The sequence below is a fragment of the Lepisma saccharinum genome, unplaced genomic scaffold (genome assembly GCF_977018435.1).
Source record: "Lepisma saccharinum unplaced genomic scaffold, izLepSacc3.1 HAP1_SCAFFOLD_552, whole genome shotgun sequence".
Lineage (NCBI taxonomy): Eukaryota > Metazoa > Arthropoda > Insecta > Zygentoma > Lepismatidae > Lepisma > Lepisma saccharinum.
This window is the reverse complement of record NW_028143230.1, coordinates 91,799-114,125: the sequence shown is the minus strand read 5'-3', so window position 1 is coordinate 114,125 and position 22,327 is coordinate 91,799. Positions and strand designations below refer to the sequence as shown.

At 37.1% G+C, this 22,327-nt stretch overlaps 1 protein-coding gene across 1 annotated transcript in view; it reads left to right on the top strand.

Moving 5' to 3' along the window:
* The window catches only part of LOC145983019 (uncharacterized), an 85,881-nt gene extending 63,866 nt beyond the window's left edge, over positions 1 to 22,015 (top strand). The window contains exons 10-14 of the mRNA XM_083116299.1: positions 2,993 to 3,163; positions 8,260 to 8,393; positions 12,444 to 12,706; positions 15,383 to 15,490; positions 17,667 to 22,015. Coding sequence (XP_082972425.1) covers positions 2,993 to 3,163; positions 8,260 to 8,393; positions 12,444 to 12,706; positions 15,383 to 15,490; positions 17,667 to 17,793 — 803 coding nt within the window. The 3' untranslated portion in view covers positions 17,794 to 22,015. The remainder of the gene's footprint in view (positions 1 to 2,992; positions 3,164 to 8,259; positions 8,394 to 12,443; positions 12,707 to 15,382; positions 15,491 to 17,666) is intronic.
* The last annotated feature ends 312 nt before the right edge of the window (positions 22,016 to 22,327 follow it).

Sequence of the window (22,327 nt, the reverse complement as noted above, 5' to 3'; positions counted from 1 at the left end):
ATAAATACAATAATTTTTCGTACCTAGGGGTAAAAGTGGCTGGAATGTGGTGCTTATCACATCACCTGAAATCGAGAATATGTGTGGTCCTTCCCCAACAGCAGTGCAATGTACATGGGAAACTTTACCAACATAATCTTTTACATACTCATGTATGGAGCAACAAATGTGTTTCAAATTTTGAAATATGAAACTTCTATCTATGCATAACAGGGCTTTATATTGTTTTTCTGCTTCACACATAAAGGATGTCTCCGAAATATTTTCGTTTTTAAAACTATTAAAATAAATACTTAATTTTTTTGTATAAAGATAAATTTATTACCAAAAGAAAGCTTAAACATTAAATTTTAATTGTGGAAAAGAGTATTGGACAAATGGTGACCGTTCATGTTTTCACATTCAATTATTCTTGAACTAAAGTTTTCGATCACTCGCCGAAGCATTGCACGAGGAATAGCATTGATTTCATCTGTAATTCTTTCTGTTTGATCTTGATGACCTTTGACGTCCCGGCGGTTTACTCGTCATAGTGCTTCCAGTGTTTTCAAACTTTCTCACCCAATATTTAATTAAATTTGCGCTTGGGACGTCTCTCATTCCTGCCAGGTTATAATGATGCCGGTACAAATGACGCACACCAACATAAGAATCATTATTTTTATAAAACGCACGAACACAAGAAGCACTTTGCTGCCCCGTAAAGCCCTCCATGGCAACTAAATATTAACAATGTTGCCAAGCGTTTGCGATCTATCTCATTTCTCTGTAATGTGCGAATTGCCCCAGAGGGCAGATTCAAAAACGAAAATATTTCTGAGACACCCCTTATGAAACTTACACAAATCCTCTGGTGTGTACTCAGTTTCCAATGTCAAAACTATTGTCTCCACTTATCAGTCTGTTAATAGCTAAAATTTTATTGTACCTTGGGTTTTTCTCCAAAATCGAAGACATCGTTTCTTCACTGCCTCCTCTACTAATCCTTACACAGAAGCCATACATTCTATCATGTATATATGTGCATTAGCAGTGACCCTTTCCTTGAGATACCCAGAGGTCAACCTCTCTTCCACGTAGTACAACCTCGACTGCCTTTCACAGACTAGCGAGATTGTCATCTAGACTCACAGCCAGTATAATCCTCTGTGGTGTCCGTGTTGTGTTGTCCCTATGTGTTTGTGATTGTCCTTTTATCCATTTCATTTCATTTCGTCCTCACCTTGCCGAATAGCCAAAGGTGGCACAAGAGCAAGGTAAAATAATTAAAATATGTATGACAGTAAAAAAACTTCTCGCGTCATGTTCTGGCAACATACGTATTAAATTTAACACAAAATGCACAAACAGCATGATAAAAATGCTTTAAAGGTTTGCCAGGCTTTGGATTCCATCTCAGAATAATCATCAGGACTGGTCGAGGCTGACTCGGCTGTTGATGTACTTATGGAGTAAAATGGAGCTGCGGTGTTGTAGTCGGTAGGGCATGTGACTGCCACTTGGAGACCCAGGTTCAATTCCCAGAAGGTGTGATCTAAGGTTGGAATTTTTCCGACTTTGTCACTGCATAAAGTGCCTCTAGGGCTCGCCCAGCATCATATCATTGACTACCTGTGGGAAACCCTGGGAGGTAAAGGCAGCTGGAGTATGGTGCTGATCATATCACCTCCAAAATGGCCGAGACAGAATATGTGGGGCCCTACCCCCATGTCCCCCAAATGTGCCTTCATGACACGGTGCTATATGCACGGGGGGAACGTTCCCTTTACCTTACTTATGAAGCAAGATATGTAAATATATGTACTTACGGGTAAAATATGTACATTTATGCACGTTTTTAGGCTATTTGGCATGAAATGCTGACATTTCACTGATTTTATCTAAAAACGTTAATGAAAAATATAATTACACAATTATCTTGGACCTAATGATTAAATTCATATTCATAGTGATATATACTGATAGCAGATTAGTATTGTTAGTATTGTTCGATACAAATGTGTTTGTTTCAGCTCAGCCCTAACCACAAAATAAGCATCTTTTTCTCGGAAACTACATATGCCAACTAAATTTTAAAATCTACATATATTTATAAGGTATGCCCAAATGAAAAGGAGACTGTGGTTATATCTAAAGAATATTATATTACAGAATATTTGCATTACATAATATGTGAATTACAGTTATGTGTAACATGATACCTACACATAATTGCCATTGATATGGATGCACTGATCCCAAAGTGTAGAAAGGGAGTGGATGGCTTCAGTGTAGAAACTCCTGCGTTGCTTACGGATCCAGTTTTCCACGGTGTTCTGCCTTCCTTGTCACAGGTGAACCGTTGACCTTTCAGTGATTGTTTTAAGGGGCCGAAGATATGGGAGTCACATGGGGAAATATCAGGGCTGTACGGAGGATGTGTGAGGACTTCCATTGAAATGTCCTCAGCAGGTTGAGGGCCTACCTGGCCACATGTGGCCTAGCGTTGTCCTGGAGAAGCTTGCCCAGGTCGTGGCAAGTACTTTGTGCTTTCGCATCCTGCCTCATAACGCTGACACCAATGGAATATGGTGCAACGTGCGGGACACTGCTCTCCATACACATCCTTCATCCTGCGATAAATTTGTGAAGCATGCTTGCCTTCTGCACGAAGAAATTGGCTTACAGCTCTGCGCTGATCTGGAGGAATCCATAATGCACCCGTCCGCACAAAACAGCTCTCACCAACTGAGAAAACAGCAGCCGTTCCCTATGCCTGCAAACTGGGACAAACACCACGCCATCTATCGGCAAACATATTTACCTTCTTCAATTAGATACAACACCGCTACAGCAAAGGTCTCCTTTTCATTTGGCCATACCTTTTATTTTGTTTCCTGCATTGAACGTGCCCCCAAAAAAGTGGCATTACAGTACCTGTTTGTGTACATTTTCATTTCTTTTTCCACAATTGTTTTATTGTTTTACTTCAATTTTTATTTCCTTGTTTCAGAGCTGAAATCCCTAGAAGATGGCAACAACTTAATTGTGGAGGATCACTCCACCAAGTTATCCACACCCGTGCTGGCAGGATTTTCTGTGTTTCTGGCATTTGCTGTCGTGTCTTGTATAATGTTCCTCTACTTCTGCAGGCGCAGGCGTCACAGAAAGTCTCTGGGTCTTGGTAAGTATCTACGCATTTACAAGGTGCGTTCAAGTCAAACCGGGACTTTTAATTGTACAGGTTTAACAATGTATGCTGGCGTGTCGATACTACAAGCACTATTATTGATAGGCTGCACATGTGTCGCAGGCCAGTTCAGAGACCGTTAATCAAGATGGCAGACAACAATGTTAGTGCGTGCATGGAACAGTGTGTGGTGATGAAGTTTCTTGTGAATGAAGCCGTAAAATCCACAGAGATCTTTGGGATACTACAAGCTCAGTATGGGGATGAGATGCTCAGCTGCAGTAAGATGATTCAAAGATGGCCATACGTCCGTCAGTGATGATTCCAAAGTGAAGCGGTCTGTCCTTGGATGGTTCAGGTGCACTGACAAATCTTTCTATGCCGAAACTTTCCAGTTATTAAATGCTGGGATAAATGTAACAGGAAGTTTGTCGAAAAATACAGTTATTGAATAAACTCAAAAGTCCCGGTTTGACTTGAATCCCATTGTAGAATTTGTCACTGAAACACATGCAATAATTTTTGACCATGGTGTATTGTAATCTCTGTGGCTAGATTATTGATTGCTTTTTTTTTTAGGGTGGTATATATGATCCTGAAATATATAGAAATCTGTCTTATGAAAAACCTAATTAATGTTTTAGTACATATAATTGGCCATTTCTACATTACTGATCATATTTTAATGCTTTTTTGCAGTTGTATTCCTCAGCACTATTGAAAATATTCCAAGTCGGGAAATATTAAATAGATTTTTCTTTTTTATTATTATTTAGAACACTAACTTTTCTTAAAACTGTAAGAGATGCTTATACCTGTTTATACAAGGGTCGTTGAAGGTTGACCAAGACTTTTGTGCATAAAATATTAATGAATCAATGTAGCGCTGCATTACTTCGGCAGGACAGACCATGATTCCTTGCGAGTAACCATGATCCTTTGTGACGCATTTGGCAGATGGCAGCAAGTAGTGTATCTGTTGCTGTGGGACAGCAGTGTATAATGAATTTTCTCGTGAAGGAGAAGGTGAAACCTGCTGAAATTTGGCGTAGACTGCAAGCACAGTATGGTGAACAAACACTGTCACGGGCAAAAGTGTACGAATGGTGTCAACAGTTCAGTGAAGGGTGGGAGTTTGTAGCAAATGAACCATACGGACACATTCGTCCAACTGTAGTCACTCTGGGATTTTGGGAACTGTTCTGGGAAATGAAAGGTGTTATCCATGTGGGGTTTTTTGGAGAAGGGTGCCACAATTAATGCCCAGTATTACTCAACACTGCTTCACGGTGCTGTACGTGGGGCCATTCAGAAGAAAAGACCTGGAATGTTGTCGAAACATGTCATTCTTCTCCATGACAATGCCAGGCCACACACGGCCCATTTGACTCAAACAAAAGTGGCCAACTTGCACTGGGAGGTTTTACCACACAGTCCAAATTTAACCCCCGGAGATTTCCACTTGTTTCGGCCTCTTAAAGACCATTTGGGCAGTATGCACTTCCAGACAGGTGAAGAACTCAAGAATGCTGTCCTGCAGTGGTTACGACAACAACCTACTTCTTATTACGCCAAAGGCATCAAGGAACTTTCACAATGATGGCAACCGTGTCTGGATGTTCAGGGGGAATACTTTTGAAAAACTGACATAGTTTGGTGCTTCTATGTATGTATATAAGTCCTGTCTATTGAGATATTTTGTAATCCTTTTGATTACCCAATTGCTGTGCCAGTGACCATTATTTAGTAATTGCTAAATTAAGCGAAAGACTCTCAGTGATAAATCATAAGCAACAAAATCTAAAAGTTATAAAATTTGATACAGGAAAGTTTACTGATGAAAGAATTAAGAAAGATTACCAAATTAAACTGTCAAATAGATTTGATGTTTTGCAGGATTTAAATGATGATGAAAATATAAATGAAACAGACGTAAATAAGAAATGAGAGCACATACGTAATGCAATAGAATCAGCAGCTAAAGAAAGTATATGATACCATAAACCGAGAAAAAGTAAGCCATGGTTTGATAATGAATGTCATAATCTAATAGAAATAAGAAATCGGGCTAGACTTAGGTGGTTAAATAACTCTGATGATACAAATCTAAACAATTATAATAGAATAAAGCGAGAAGTTAACCGCACGTTTAGAAGTAAAAAAAGAGATTACTTGAAAAGCAAAATTAACGAAATTGAAACAAACAGCAAAAATAAAAATATCAGAGATTTATATAAAGGTGTAAATGAGTTTAGAAAGGTGTGGCAACCTAAAGTAAACTTGATAAAAGATAAAGATGGTGATTTTCTAGCTGACCCAAGCGATATTCTAAATAGATGGAAGAACTATTTTAATGACCTTTTAAATGTCCATGTAGGAGATAAATCAGAAGTAAATGAAGTACACACAGCAGAACCTTTGGTTCCAGAACCTAACTTGACTGACGTTAAAGATGCTATTAAAAGGCTAAAGAATAACAAAGCACCTGGCATTGATTTAATACCAGCTAAGTTATTAAATATGGTGGAAATTCGTTAATATGTCAAACTCAAAAATCAATTTGTTTAATATGGAATAAAGAAGAAATCCCTCAACAGTGGAAAGAATCCATAATTGTTCCTGTGTTTAAAAAAGGTGATAAAATGAACTGCAATAATTACCGTGGAATTTCTCTACTCTCAACAACATATAAAATATTATCTAACATTTTTTTAACAAGACTAACACCATATGCTAATGAAATTATAGGTGATTATCAATGTGGATTTAAACGTAACAGATCAACTACAGATCAAATTTTTCACATCAGACAGACACTTGAAAAAAAGTGGGAATATAATCAAAATGTCCATCAGCTATTCATTGATTTCAAAAAAGCATATGATTCGGTCAAAAGAGATAAATTATATAATATATTAGTAGAGTTTGGAATACCTATAAAGCTTGTTAGTATGATAAAAATATGCACCAGTGAAACAGAAAGTAAAATTAGTGTGGGTATTAATATGTCTGACAAATTTACAATTCATGATGGGTTAAAACAAGGAGATGCATTATCTCCATTGCTTTTTAATTTTGCCTTAGAATATCCTGTTAGGAAGGTAAAAGAAACTAAAGAAGGACTAAAATTAAATGGCGCGACTCAGTTGTTAGCATATGCAGATGATGTAGACTTACTGGGGGATGATGTGAATACAATTGAGAATAATGCTAAAATATTTTTCAAAACTGCTAAAGAGATAGGTTTGGAAGTTAACAAAGAGAAAACTAAATATATGCTTACAAGCCGAAACCAAGTGTTAGGTAATAATCAAAATCTAATTATTGATAACAACTCGTTTGAACCAGTTTCCAAATTCAAATACTTAGGAGTAATATTAACAAATGAAAGTTATATTAAAGTGGAAATAAAAAGTAGGCTTAATTCAGGAAATGGATGTTACTTCTCTCTTCATAAACTTTTGTCTTCTCGTTTAATATCTAAGAAACTAAAAGTTAAAATATACAAAACAATAATTTTGCCTGTAGTATTATATGGATGTGAAACTTGATCCCTTACATTGAAAGAGGAACATAAATTGAGAGTATTTGAAAATAAGATCCTTAGGAAAATCTTTGGACCTAAAAGGGATGAGGAGACAGGTGAGTGGAGAAGGTTACATAATTTAGAAGTACATTATTTGTATTCATGTCCAGATATTATTAGAATAATTAAATGAAGAAGACTTACGTGGGCAGGCCATGTGGCACGAATGGGATAGGATAGAGGAGTTTACAGGATTCTTGTTGGGAAACCTGATGGTAAGAGACCTGTAGGAAGGCCAAGACGAGGATGGAGGGACAACGTTGAGATGGACCTAAGGGAAATCGGTAGGGATGGAAATGAGGGACAACGTTGAGATGGACCTAAGGGAAATCGGTAGGGATGGAAAAGAGTATATAGATCTTGCTCAAGATAGGGAAAGATGGAAGGCCTGTGTTGCTGCAGCCATGAACCTTCGGGTTTAAGAAGGCAGAAGGCTAGGGAGTTAGTTAGTTACCCAAGTACTTCTCCAGTGTAAAAGATGGTCTGAGTGTCTTGTTACCCCCCCCCCCCCACACACACAGACGCACATTTGGTATTTTTGCCCCCTACGATACAACATTCCACTGCATTGAACTTGCCGAAACTATATTGATGTACACTCTGTGAGCAAAATTTTGAATTTAAAGGTATTGAATATTGAAATTGATTTAAATATCAGAATTTAATAGTTCCAATATATCTTTTCACTCAACTTGGAAATCATCTTAGTCACATTCCAAATAGTAGATACCAGGCTGGATTGATTTTTTTATTTAAACAATTTCTTTTATTTTCTTAAAAAAAAAACGAGCTTAAAATTGCTTGTGTGGTTTTTGGTACCATACATATAGATATATGTTTTTTATAGAAAGCCTTTTTTCTGGTAAACGACCCTGTGAAATATTTTTAACAGTTTGATTAAAAATTTACATGTAAATATACATTTTTCTGATAAGTTCACTTTCAATTTTCTGCGCAAATTTTCTTCGCATAACTGCCAAACAGATATCTATAGATACAATACATTTTTCTGTTTCTGATACTGTATATATGATCCTGAAATTGAAATTTTTGTTGAGTGTGTTAATGTAACTATAATAATTTCAGTAACCTTTCTTCCAGCGAAACTAAAACATTCCGGATGTACTACATAATTGTAACTTACAATATTTTTTATAGTCTTCGTAGCTGAATATTGACATTTTTAAATGATAGTTTGCCTAATATCTGCTTCCTGCCATGTTTATTTACAGTTTAATGTGATTATTTACATATTACATTTCCTTTCCTATGAGCTTCTCCTCATCCGTACATATATTTTGTTTCCTTTTTTTCCTTTCCTAGAGCCTAATAAACATCATTAAATGGTTTTGAGTTTAATGTACTTTCACCAAAAGTGATTCTGATGTCTCCAAAATCCTTATGTACATTATTCTGTGAATTATATATTTAAATCTTGATTCAAATCAATCTACCTTGGTAAATACACTTATAGACAATTATTGGATTTTTTTTTTTCCCCCAGCCGGGTTTGAGCCACCAAAGAACATCTGTCAAGGGAATTCAGTAGTTCTTCTTGTGTACTCACGTGACTGCAGGCCGTTTATGAATCTTATGAGGACATTAAAAGAAGCCATCGAAGAAAGATGCTCGTGTGTTGTAAGTACAGAGTGATTTTTCTTGGTTCGTAGGATTCTAGTAACGTTTGTTCTTACAATTAGCAACATGAAGTTCACACTGTTCAATCAGTTCATAGCTGCAATGTATGTAGTGACTTTGCGTTCATATGGAAAATACCGTATTTTTGCGTGTATAATGGGCATGTGGGTTTTATGAGGAAAAGCGACAATTATGTCTCGTATATACAGGGTCCGGCGGAATGAATAGCCTGATTTGAGTCACGTAGTACGGCGTCGCTGTTGCGCCTGCACAACAACGTGTGCGCGCGCTGCATTGAGGAAGGACTGCCATTTGTAAGTATGGCCTTGTGGAGTTCGGAACATCGAGCATTCGCCGTTGAGGCGTATTTAAAAAATAACGAGTCTCCAATCACCGTGCAGCGGCTCTTTCGTCGCCATTTCCAGGTGGGCCGACATCAAAACGTCCCGGATCATAGGACGATTGTACGGTGGGCGCAACGATTCAGGACTAATGCATCGTGTGCAAAAAAGAAAAGCCCGGGGCGACCAAAGACACAACGGACCCAGGAGTGAGTGGAGGAGGCCCGTAAAGCACTGCCGAAGTCCTCGGCGTTCTGCTGGCAGACATGCCTTGGCGCTAGGAATGTCAGATCGTTCCCTGCGGCGCATCATCCATGAAGACCTCCACTTCCACCCCTACAAAATGCAGGTCGCACAGAAACTAACCGAACAAGATAAACATGCCCGACGAACCTTTGCGTTGCGTTGCTTGGAACTTTTAGCAGCCGAGCCGCAGATGTGAAACAACATACTGATGTCGGATGAGGCTTATTTTGATCTGCACGGTGGTGTCAATAAACAGAATTACAGATACTGGACGCCATTTAATCCTCGTTGGCTGCATGAGCAACCCCTGCACAGTGAACGTGTGACAGTGTGGTGCGGTGTGGCATCGTTTGGCATCATCGGTCCATATTTTTTTGAGGATCTTCATGGACGTGCGGTAACGGTTAATAGCGATCGCTATGTCCAAATGTTACATGACTTTCTCCTTAAAAGTGTGAACAGAGACATATAGTTCCAACAGGACGGGGCAACAGCCCACACGGCCTGCCGGTCCATGACTGTCTTGCGGCGTCATTTTCCTCGTCGATTGATTTCCCGATTTCGGGACATTCAATTGCCATCACGGTCGCCCGATTTGTCGGCCCCTGACTTCTTCTTGTGGGGCTACCTGAAAAGTCAAGTGTACGCTACACGTCCTCATACCATGGCTGAACTGAAGGCAAGGATACGTACGCTGTGGAGGCGATCCCATTGGACATACTGGAGCGGGTGATGCGAGCTTTTGTTCGCCGCCTGGAAGAATGTGCTGAACGTCATGGCGACCATCTGTCGGGCGTTATCTTCAAAACAAAGTAAAATGGCATATATGGTATGTAATGGCATCTATTATTCTTTGTTTTCAATGTGTGTTTCAATAAATTATTCGATTTGTTTCGACGTTCTGTCCTTTTTATATCCTACTATTCATTCTGCCGGACCCTGTACAAGTGTGGTACAATTCAAGTTCAAGAAATGGCTTTCTTAGTTGCAGGTCATAAAGCTGTTCCTATGTGGTCCAAGAGAAGAGTACAGGCTGGCTACTCACTTTGAATTATGTGTGGATTATTGGCTTCGGGTATTGAGCGTAAATTCTGCATGAATTTTTCAGTAAAAAGTTGCAACTTTTATTAACTCAAATCCCATTAAATTTAGACATATTTATAAATACCCTGAGGCAAATTTTTTACAGTTTAGCTTCTATTTTTATCGAAGAAGGAAAAGGAAGCTGCATGGAAAATAAAACAGAATTCTCTCAATGCGCTAACTTAGTTATTTAGTTACTTTTCAGAACAATCTATCTGACAGACGAAAGATTATTGCAAGATATCTTGAAGTTGATTAAGTAAATTTGAGTTTTAAATACTTGTGCAATAGCAATTTTTCGTAGATTAGTACATCCCGTAATATTTGTGACTTGTGTTTTTAGATGTATTTCGTGTGTGAGTATGTGAAATGGCACAACTGAAATTAAATATTTTTAATATGTATATACACCGTTTAATTAAATTGAACTAGAATTTTTGGATACATTGGAATCACACAAACCCTTTATGTTGTTAATATATTTGTGTGTGTATGCGTGTGAGTGGTGAGAGGCAGTAATACAGGGTGTCTCATAAAAATGTATACGCACCTTAACAGGAATATGAAAATCAAGTGTCCATTGCATTTTTCAACACTGGCATTGGAATACTTACATTCCAAGAAGAGTACATTCTCATGATCCGGACCAGAGAGTGCAGTTTAATGAGTGATACTTGGAAAAAATGTGCCAAACAGAAGGGGTGTACAAAAATACCCTCCACGTTCACCAAACCTCATGCCAGTAAGATTTTCTGTACAGGGTTACATAAAAGATAAACTTTACGGTACAAAACAGGCAAGAGTCGACGAATTGGGAGGCAGCCATTGAACGAGAATGTGAACGAAATGATTATTTTAGATGTTTGGATTCCAATGCTTGGTGTTTCCAGCAATGCCCTGACCAGAATGGTCATCAGTTTGAAAATAGGCGTTTTACAAAGAATATTATTCATGTCTGTAGATTTTTTAAATTTTTGAAAATGAACTTATCTTAATAACCAATGACGTTGTAATCATTCAAATTGTGTATACATTTTATTGGGACACCCTGTATGTATGGTTGAAATAGAGAAAACATCTGCTTGTAGCCTTGAATTTTTGAAAGTTCATCTTAAAAACTGGGAATTATACTTGAATTTCATCATGGTCGTAGAGTGGCCACCCTGGAATATCATCGTGTGTATAAGAGTCTCCAACCCTTGACACCTCCCCCCCCCTCCCTCCATTATATTTTGCATCCCAAAGCTTCTGTTTATTCTGTAGTAGAATATGATCTAACACAGTTATTAGTGATTTTTATTTTATCTGCGACGTTTTGTTCTGGTTTCCCAGAAGTTTTTCAAGCTTACACCAAGATACACATACAACACAGAGTGACTAGCTATGTAAAGTTGTGTGTGGAAACTAGAAAGAAACCACAAAAAGTGGTTATGCGAACCTTTAAGAAGAGCATAGATATTCTCTAGAATTTACCTTGTTTATTCTGTAGTAGAAGAAAGCGAGATGACAATTATGTTATTGATTTGCAGCGCTTGGAAGTTGTTCTTTTCTATTGTTTCTCACCCAACAAATACCGCTGATACACATCCCATATGATGGGAGGTGCATGCTGCTGTTTTTTCAGCATGTATAATGTGTACCCTGGTTTTTGATGGATTTCTTAGTTGTAGGTTGTAAACCTTTTGCTATGCTGATCAAGAGCAAATGACATCATACCTATTCAATGAGTCACCTGTTATTCTGTAGAAGAAAGCTAGATCAAAATTATGTTATGGATTTGTAGCATTGAGGAGGTGAATGCTTGAATTCTGCCAGAACGATGCCACTTTTCTCCTTGCAAAATGTCGTAAAATGGTTCCTTTGCAAAGTGAAAAATCATGGGAAATAGCCATTTCACTTATTATAGTTTATTACTAAAGAAATCCAACCTGGCAATTTTTATTTGCTCCTGTTGATATATACGTGTTATTCGCAGTGACATAGTGAAAGCATGCGTGGTTTCATGGTGGCTGTCTGAATTATTCCATTCACCACACCACAGGTTTGGGGGTAAAAATTTTGGAAAAAAGTGGGTAATATGCATGAGTAAATATGTTAATCCAATACTTAAATAAATAATACTCACTGCATCATTTGTTGAGGATATTTGTGAATGCCGTAATACAAAAATTTTCATGTTTCTAGATGATGGGAATTGGACAGTAGAACAACCCCCTCCCCCCTTTCCCTTAGGGGTTGAATTTCAGAAAATTCCTTCTTAGCATCATAAGAGGATAACACTCGCAAAGTTTCAGGTTTCTAGTTCCACGTGTTTGGGCTTTTTTTTTTTTTATGAGATGATGTGGCTACACAGATCATTTACAAAGTTTATTCTTTCCAGGTATACGATTGCTTTGACTGGTCACTGTTTGATCAGATCAGCGTGAGCCCGAACGAGTGGATGCAGAGCCACATTGGCAACCGTAACGTGAAGATCGTGCTCGTGGCCACGGAGCTTGGTTACAGAAGACACACTGCTTTGATGTCTGGCAAGAAATTGAGGTTATGTGAACCTCATGTGTTCGATGATCTCTTCGTATCCGCTCTTAAAGCTATCAACATACATGTCTACAATGATCTGTATGACAGGATCTTCATTGTGAGGTAAGGTATATTTAGAATTCCTTTCAAATTTCATGTGTGTGTGTGTGTAGCATGTACTTTAAACTCCTCTGTAGCTGAATGGTGAATGTTAAGCATGGACCAGCATGACATTTTTACTAGATCTGACTCTATAACACTTTGAAACATCACCATGCTTCTCATACACCAAGGTGTGTTCATAACAAATTTCATTACATTATGACCAATAGTTTGATTTTTATAAGTGAAAATCAGAGGCTGAGAGTGAATGAAACACCCTGTACATGCGGCAGCATCTCACTGCCATCTAGCGAGAAACAGCATAAAATTATAATCATATTACAAAACCGAACATATGAAATGTGTTACATTCACACACAATCGTGTGTCATTCTGGGTTTTGTCAATATCCTTGAAATAGATAAAAACAATAATATGGTTGCTCTAATGTTTTATCAGCAATACGGTTACACTGGCAAATAAGAAAACAACTTTTTCTTGTCTCAAGAACTCCATTAGGTGAATCTAATAGTATTTTCAGCTCTGATTTCAGATCTGTGTGTAGTTTTTTTCCTGTCACCCATAGTTTTGATGAGACAGAGGAAACAAATTTGCTCTACGGTTTATATAAGTTATGCATGCAAGAAGGTGATGTTGCAATAAAAACATGTTTGAAGCTTGCCTCTAAAATGTTGTGGTGTACGATTTTCGCCTGTATTTGGCACCAGTAACATCCCTCTTCAAAGTCCAGGTATAATCAGCTAACATGGGGGTCCATTTTCCCTGGTAACGTTTCGCCATTTCCACAATAGCCTGATGAAATCTCTCGACATGCTCGTCACTAACAGCTCCAAGTTTGGGGAGAAGAAGTCTATGTGTGAGTCCAAGAAGGGCATTTTAAGGCCCATGTTGCACCACAATGCCTGATATGCAGTTAATAGGTTGGACACAACCTCGTGGAAATTGTCGGACCTATGGTTCCCCAAAAAAATTTCTGCATATTCTTGTAAATGACAGCCATGCTTTTTTTTTTCGATCTCATTAACTTCATCATTGAACTTTTCATCACGGAACAGTTTCCTGATCTGACGGCCCACAAAAATGTCCTCTTTGATTTTAGCATCACTAATCCTGTGAATTTTTTTTCTCACATATTGGAAACCTCTGCCAGTTATGTCCATGCTTTGACGAAGTTCTTAATAAGGCCTAGTTTTATGTGTAGAGGGGGTAGAAATATTTTTTGAGGATTAACTAAAGGAGGATGCATGTCATTCTTCTCTCCTGGAATCAGGGAAGTTCGTGTAGGTCATACTTTCTTTCTTAACATAGTGGTTCTGCCTGTCCCAACTGACCCATTTGCAAAGGAAGCACGAAAACTTCGTGTAACCAAATTGCATTCCTAGTACAAATGAGACAACTTTCAGATCGCCACATATATTCCACTGAAAGTCCTCATATCTAATTTTCTGTAGAATTAGGTTCGTTGATTCATATGTTTCTTTGAGATACGCTGCATGAGCCATAGGAACTTATGGTAACTCGTTACCATTGTGGCGTAGGACTGTTTTTAAATTTACACGTGACGACTCTGTGAAGAAACGCCATTTGTGTGTGTTAAATTCATGGCAAAGTTCCATCATCATGGATTTTATGTCATTACAAACCACAATACCATCTTCTAGAGAGAAGAAATTTTTAAAAGCACCTTCACGATTTCGAGTAAAAAAAAAAAAAAAAAAAAAAAAAACTTTTGTTTCAGGCTGTAAGAGATGCCAGCCTTTTAACCGGGAGCCCAAAAGTTCAGATTGTGACTTTGACAATTTCAAATCCCGTACGAGTTCATTAAGATCGGCCTGACTCAACAAATGCTGTTCATTTGAATGCCTGCTTGCTTCATATGTTGGATCTGCAACACTGCTATCATGTTTATCAAAATCACCATCAGACTCATCACTGACCGTCATATTATTAGGATGTTTGGGCACTGGCAATTCTTCACTGTGAGGCATTGGTCTCATTTGGGTATGTTAGAGTGTGTTTGGAATTTGCTGTTATACCTTGAGTGTTCGTCATACAAAAGTAACAATCTGTGGTGTGATTTGTTGGTTCCCTCCATACCATTGGGATTCCAAACGGCATTTCGTGAGACCCTTTTGCCCATGCTGCAAGATGTCTGGAACACGACAGACAACAAATATGGGTAGCCCAACTACGATCTTGAGCGCCTACTTTACAACCAAAGTAGTACTCGTAACATTTTTTTATGAACGGTGTCAAAGTACGTCTTTGCGATTTGAATGTAAACCACCACATCTGTAACAAAAGATATTGGGAGAATTTACACACACTCCTGGCATTGGCACACAGGTTTTCACTTCGAATAAGCTTCGATCCTACACAGCTGCACTGCAGGTCAAACAATGATGGGTAAACACAGTCTGTAACTGATAAGGAACTTAACAAAGAAAGATTTGCATACAGTGTTGCCAGTTATATCTTTAAAAAAATCCCCCTTACAGTACAGTGTACCTATATTTGCATGTTGTCTTAATATATACATATATACTGAATCTGAAAAATTATGAGTGATGGACAAATTTCGATTACGGATTCGGATTCAGCATTCAAAATTATATAAAAGAAAGCTAATTTCAGCTCTGAGATGTAACGTAGAATTTTTACCATATTTATTTTCAGGTTTGATGGTTTCACAGAGGAGGACTACCTGTACACGTACATAAACCCATTTGAACGTTTTGTTTTGTTGCAACATACTGAGAAGCTGCTTCTGAGGATATGCCCTGAGTATGTATATTTTTCACGTTATGTACCTTTTTGTTTCCATGTATATCATAAAACCTCAAAAGTTATGTATTAGGTATTTGAACAAGCACTACATTTTTCTTTAAAATTGATATTTCAATTCGTCGATTGCTTTAAACTTGTAGCAAATGTTAGTTAACAGGGCTAGGGATGCATGAATTAGAGCCTCATTACATCATTGGAGAAATGTGTAATTTCGTGAGTTTTGAGGTCTCCCCGATGGCATAATAGTAGCATCGTCACCTTATAATCAAGGGGTCCCAGGTTCGATAACCGGTGGAGTGATTCTTTTAATCACTAATAATGGATCTAAACAACAAAGTTTTTAAACTGTAGGTCCAGTCCAGATTGGCCTTAGTGCATAAAGTGGATTTTACACACAAACTCAATCAATCTTGAGTTTTGAGTCCACTTCATCCACTTCGGGGGTGGATTTACAGTTTGAAGGTGGAGTCCGAACCAAATTGCCATGTACCTTCACCACGTATCGAACCTGCGACCCTTGATTACAAGGCAATGATGTTAGCACTGTTGCAGAGGTGGGAAATAAGGGGTGTTTCTTTTGAGAAGGCATCCAAAAGTGAACGTCCCTTCCATGTAGTACACCCCGGTAACTGCAATGTTGCAAACCAGCGAGGCTCTTGCTTCTTGACACACGGTCAGTATAATCCTCTGTAGGACTATGTTTTCATTATACCTGTATACCTGATGTTTCATTAATACTTGAGGGGTTACAAATGTTTATTGCAAGTAAAGTATTGAATTTAACATTAATGAAACCAGTCCAGAACGAACGAGGAACTCAAAACAATTGTTTTTTGTTTTTTTTGTCACACCTACAAATGTTCAATGTATGCACCACGGCTGACATGGCACGCATGAACACGATAGTATACTTCTTGTAACACTCGCATCAACATAGGCCTGTCAATAGTGTCCATCGCTGCAATGATACGCTTTGTTAGGGCTGCGATATCACGTGGCATCGGAGAGACGAATACCATGTCATTTGAAACCCCACAAAAAGAAGTCACACTGTGTAAAGTCCCGTGATCTTGGGGACCAAAACATTGCACAAGACACTGTGAGTGACGTGGGTGATCTGAGTGTCACCTAGCGGCAGGGATGTAAACTCTCAGCTTAGCTGTTCGCATTCCTATCGTGTTGATGCATGCCGTGTCACCCGTGGTGCATACATTGAACATTTGTATGTGTTGAAAAAAACTGTTTTGAGGTGCTCGTTCGTTGTGGACGGGTTTCATTAACGAAAGTTCAATAGTTTACTTGCAATAAATTTTTGTAAGCCCTCAATTATTTATGAAACATCTGGTATGTGCTGAGTGCCCCTTTGCAGCCTCAGCTTTTAATGAGTTAAGGAGTTGGGCTGAGCCGATACCGACACTTGAAAATTATAATATTTAAAATTTGTTCAAAATATTGATCAACATTGGTGTGTAAATATTCTGATCCAATTATATGCATGAACTTACCAAAAATTTGCTTTGGAATATTCAAGAATTATATCAGAATATTAAAATAGATGTTATGTAATAAAAAAATACAATTTTCCGTGTAAACTTGTGCAAAGTAAAAAGAAATTTTGGAATTTTGCCTAATTTCCGGGATAATTAGACTGAGAAAATGTTGTGCTGCATTTTTGCGGACCCCATGAAAGTATCGGCTGGTATCGGTAACTGAATTAGAACTGATACTTTCCGATAAATATGCCATAGGTGTCAGCAGATACCGATACATCACGAACGTTATTGACTCAGCCTTAGTAAGGAGATTTTAGTCCTCAAGAGACATGTTTATTTTATTTACGGTAAGGGGCTGTTCCCCGTATAATATGACTGGGTGTGTCAGACACACCCAGAATTCTTATTTCAAACAATCAACCGTTGGAGAGTCCTAGAATTACAGAAGAACCCATGGTCTATACATTAGTATATTTTTTTCCTTTCCATTGTTACTGCATGAAGATACACAGTATTGTATTCAGTTACTTTTTCAGACGATAAAATACACAGAATATTTTAATACCGTTTGTGTATTCATCATGTGACAAAATAAATGGGCCAGCATGTGTGGTCTGTCTTGTCTGTTTGCAAATTATATTTTTTTACTGTGTAGTATGAGAATCATATTTCCATTTCAGCCTGTGTGATCATGAAACAATGATGGAAAAACTGAGGATAGCGTTGGGAGAACTTGTGGAGTTCAAAAGCAAGAAGCCTCGTTACTTGACAGATATGCTGATGTCTAATCTTGAGATTATTACATGAAACCTTGTTTCTTTGATGAAGGCATCTGCAGCATTTTGATATTTCAGAGGTGTTGATTTTTAAGAGAAAATGCTGATGTCTTTAAGAAAACTATGCTAGAAGAATGGTTGTTGTACATACTCTTCTCAATCAAAGCAGATTAAGTTATGGCTTACAATGATATTAAAATACCACAACAAGCAATAGAGCAACGTATTGACAGATATCGCTGGCATTAAGTCATCAATGCCATGGAGTACCCAAGCAGGGAGCTGATGGGGATATATATATTTACATAAATCCGTTCCATGGTAATAAGTAATCATTCCATAAATGAATATATGAATACTTCCAGTGCACAATTGGTAGACTGGTGTGTTAAAAATAAATATATATTGTGTGTTCAGCAGCAGCTGGTTACACTTTGCTATTACACAGCATTTAAAATCCTGCTAAAAATTTCTGTTTACCATGGCAAGATTAAAATTTAACTGGGTGAGTCCATCCGTATGGTTTTTCAGAAGCATGAAGTTCGAAAACAATGGATTTATTTGCTATTAATTTATTGCTTAACTCTGCTAATGCAGTTACAGGTACAAAAATGAGCAGCTCAATGTAATTTGTAACAAGAACTAAGATATCTCATTTTTTAAGGTTTCTTAACAACTCCTGTTTAATCTTGTGAATGTATACCCTTTTAAAGATTATATCTTGTATACAAAACATGACTTAGAAAAACTTCAATGGTTAAAACTGAATTTCTAACATGATTTTACAGTTATAACTCACATTACATTGTGTTCAAAGATGTACAATAGCAACTCAGTGAAAGAGGATGTACAAATGAGGTATTTCGTATAAAGCATATATATATATATATATATCGCTTATGTTATGTGCATATTTTTTTTTATTTTGTAGAATAGATATTGGAAATGGTGAACGAACATTCCAGACATTTTAGATGTAAAAATCCATATGTTATTATAGTTGTTTTGTTTGAAACATGTTGAGAATTAGTGTATGAATGTGCCTTGTATTTCTCCTGGTGTTTACGCTCTCTAAGTTTGTCAACTTCCAGTGAACCCAGTACATAACATTATAGTTTATGAGCTGATGGGGAGAATGAAAAATGTAAATCAACGAGTATTTTTTTTAATGTTTAGTTTAGCACTAAGCTTGTATTCGAGAAGATGAAATCGTTCCAACGAGAGGCGTAAAGTGCATGAGAGGAACTGTTTCTGAGACTGATATTCTAGATAATGCTTAAAAAATAGGCGACTTGGGAAATTTCAGAATTGGGTCCAAGTGGAATTTAATGTCCAGCCCTAGTAAAAGATGCAAATTTCTGGTTGTGATTCTTCGGTTGTAATTTATAGATGTGTATATTGCATTTTAGAAAATTCATGCTTAGCATTAATTTTGTATGACGGATATCAAAAAACGAACTAGGTATAAGAGCACTAGTGTAAAAATGCTGCTTGTAGCGGAATTTTAAAACTTCTTATTAATTTACAAAGTACGTATATATGACAAAAATGTACTTTGCAGATTTATTTTTTAAGGGAAAAGGATTCAGGTTTAGTTTTTGAAATGAACTTTATTTTTTAATCAAAAGTGTTTGAATTGCATGAACTGCATATTGCTAAAAGAAAATTCATGATAATCACTCATTTTTCAGAACTACTCTTAGAGAGTGATCCTTAGTAGAGCATGGAAATGTAAAGATTAGGATTAGATATATGATGGTGATATTATGAAAGAGGCATTTTTTAATGTAAATCGTAAAGGTTTACATGTGATTACTGTTGTCATTTTTACCAGTCGTGCCATTCTATATGGAATTTAGCTCTTCCTGTGGTGCAAAGCCATCCTCGGCTGTTCTAGTTTTGCATTGAGGATAATATTTCAGACACTTTTAGACACTATTGAAGTTTCATCGGAATAGTTGATAGGGACCACAGGAAATGAACTACATCAAAGTTTACCCTGTATAGTAGTACTATCACTTAGATGAGTAATAGGCCTGTTATTTTCATAATAATTCTTCTAAATAAGATATCTAGACTATCTAACATGTAGGGTCAAAATTATTAAGACTGAAATCGGTAGAGGTTTCTGACTCTTTTTAGTCTGACTCAGGCTGTTTGGTGTTATGAATATTGCATAAAATTTATAAAAGTGTATAATGTTGTTAAGGTAACAGTTCAGTTGAGAACAACTTTAGTCCATGGACATGGCTACTCCTTGCAATGGCATCACAAATAAACCTATCGCTCCACATTTCTTTTGAGAAACTAAAAACTGCAAATTAAAATTCTATAAATATTTAATTATCCTTCAGTAATAATAAAAATGATATAGAAATACGTATGTGAAAGACCCAGAAGAGAAAAAATATGTACATTTTAATAGTAATTTTGCTACTTTAAATCAACAAACATTCAAACAAAGTTGCTGCCTTGCTTTCTGAAGCCAAAAAATAACACAAACAAATTCTAAAGGAAGATTCATGTTTCTGCTATTTTAAATTAATATTTCTGTATTTGGGGAGTTTTAAGAGCTTTCTATTTTATTTTTTTCAGCAGAATTGACAGAAAGTAAAATGCTACATTGTCAATACAAACTATGCACGTGATTCTTAAAAATATGATTTGCACACATTCACCTGTGCCATTTAAAAGAAATACACACTGACGATTCTTGCAGCTTGAAATATTTTTATGAAACTGTTATAAAAGAATCTTTCATATGATTAATTTACTTGTAAAAAGGGGCACATTATCTAAAAAAGGCACAAACTACTTCACATTGGTAAAGGGGGGGGGGGGTTGTAATGTAAAATTGTAGTTCTCTACAGAAAATTCTGTATCCACTTGTAGAGAACTACAATTTTACAATACAATCCCCCCTCCAATCACATTAGTTTGTTATTGTTTTTCACAATGAACATGATTAACAATATTATTATGAAGTAAAGGTGAGAAATAAAATTTCTGCATCTACCACATGAATGCTATCCTATAGCATTTTATAGGTTTGTCGCGTGTTACTCACAAATCCAGAATATAGAAAAGGAAAGTTAAAAATTGTACTTACGTATGTGAGTATAGTGCTCTTATTGTAGAACGACGTTTCAGAGATTGACTATCTCTTTCCTCAGGTTCGTATAAAAACTAAGTACTTGGCATAGTACTGCGTCAAAAATGTAATATGAGGATTGTGGTTAAGGGTTGGTTAGGGTACATTTAAAATATTAAGTTTTTGCTATTAGAAGTACGTAAAAACCAAGCCGTTCCCTAATAAAACTTGTACAGTAGACCTATTCACAGGTGAAAAAGTTAAAAAAGTTAAAATTCTAAAAAACCTGCATAAATCACAATGCAACCTGCAGGTTTGGCCTTTCCTACCCAACTGTGCTTATCTATCCACATGAAGGTCAATTCTCAACGAATATTTCCCCTCCCCTTAATTTTCTCGTTTCCCCTTATTACGTCACAAATCCAACGTGAATTCACGTTCCTCTCTTGCAGCTTGCATAACTTCCGGAGTGACGTGGAAACCGATATTGGGTTCAATCTTCCAGGCTTTATCCCATTTTTTGAGGAAATTGATCCACCCTTCTTCCAAATTTCCTTCGTCCCTATTAAGATTACTCTTCCCCCCTCTACAAATACTCGCTGTTTCATACACGTTTCTTCCTAATTTCCTCCCCTCTTTTCTGATTACCTCTTTTTTTGCGATTCTATGCCCACTTTCCAAAATATGTTCTGAGAGACCCGTTTTGGGAACTTTTTCCCTTATGTCCTTTTCATGCTCGCTCCATCTTTTACCCATATTTCGGCCCGTCTGTCCTATGTACTCCTTCCCGCATTGGCATTCTATTCGATAAACCCCCTTCTGTTTTTCCGGTATTTCCCTAGTTGTCTTTCCTTTCTTATAATCGGTGAAGTATTTTTCTACATTCTTTGGTGCTTTCATCCCGCAAACGATTCCAAAATCTCTCGTTATTTTTCCGATTTTTTCCGATACGGATTGATGGTAAGGGATGCCAACGTACTTTACCCTCCTATTTTCGATTTTTTCCCCCTCTTTTTGATCCCCTTCTTTCCTAATAATTTTCCGTGCTCTCTCCGCTATCTTATCCATTTCTCTATTTGTGTATCCATTTTTTAATCCTGTTTTTCTTATCCACCGAATTTCGTTGTCTTTTTCTTTTTCATTATTGCATAGTCTACCGGCCCTAATAAAAAAGTTAAGGAATACGTTTTTCTTTGTTATTTCGGGGTGCGCCGATTCCTTGTTAATATATAAGTTCCCCGATAGGGGTTTATGATGTACTCCTGTTCTAATCCTATTCCCTTCTTTCAAGATACTAAGATCCAGGAAATTGATTTTTCCATCGCTTAAGTTTTCCCTAGTGAAGTTTATTCTTTCGTCTTGTTTTTCTAATTCTTCAAAAACCTTGTTCAGTGCTACCCCCTTTCCTATAATCAAGATATCATCAACGTATCTCCCATAATATTTAATACCCATTCCTGTTTTTTCCAAAGCT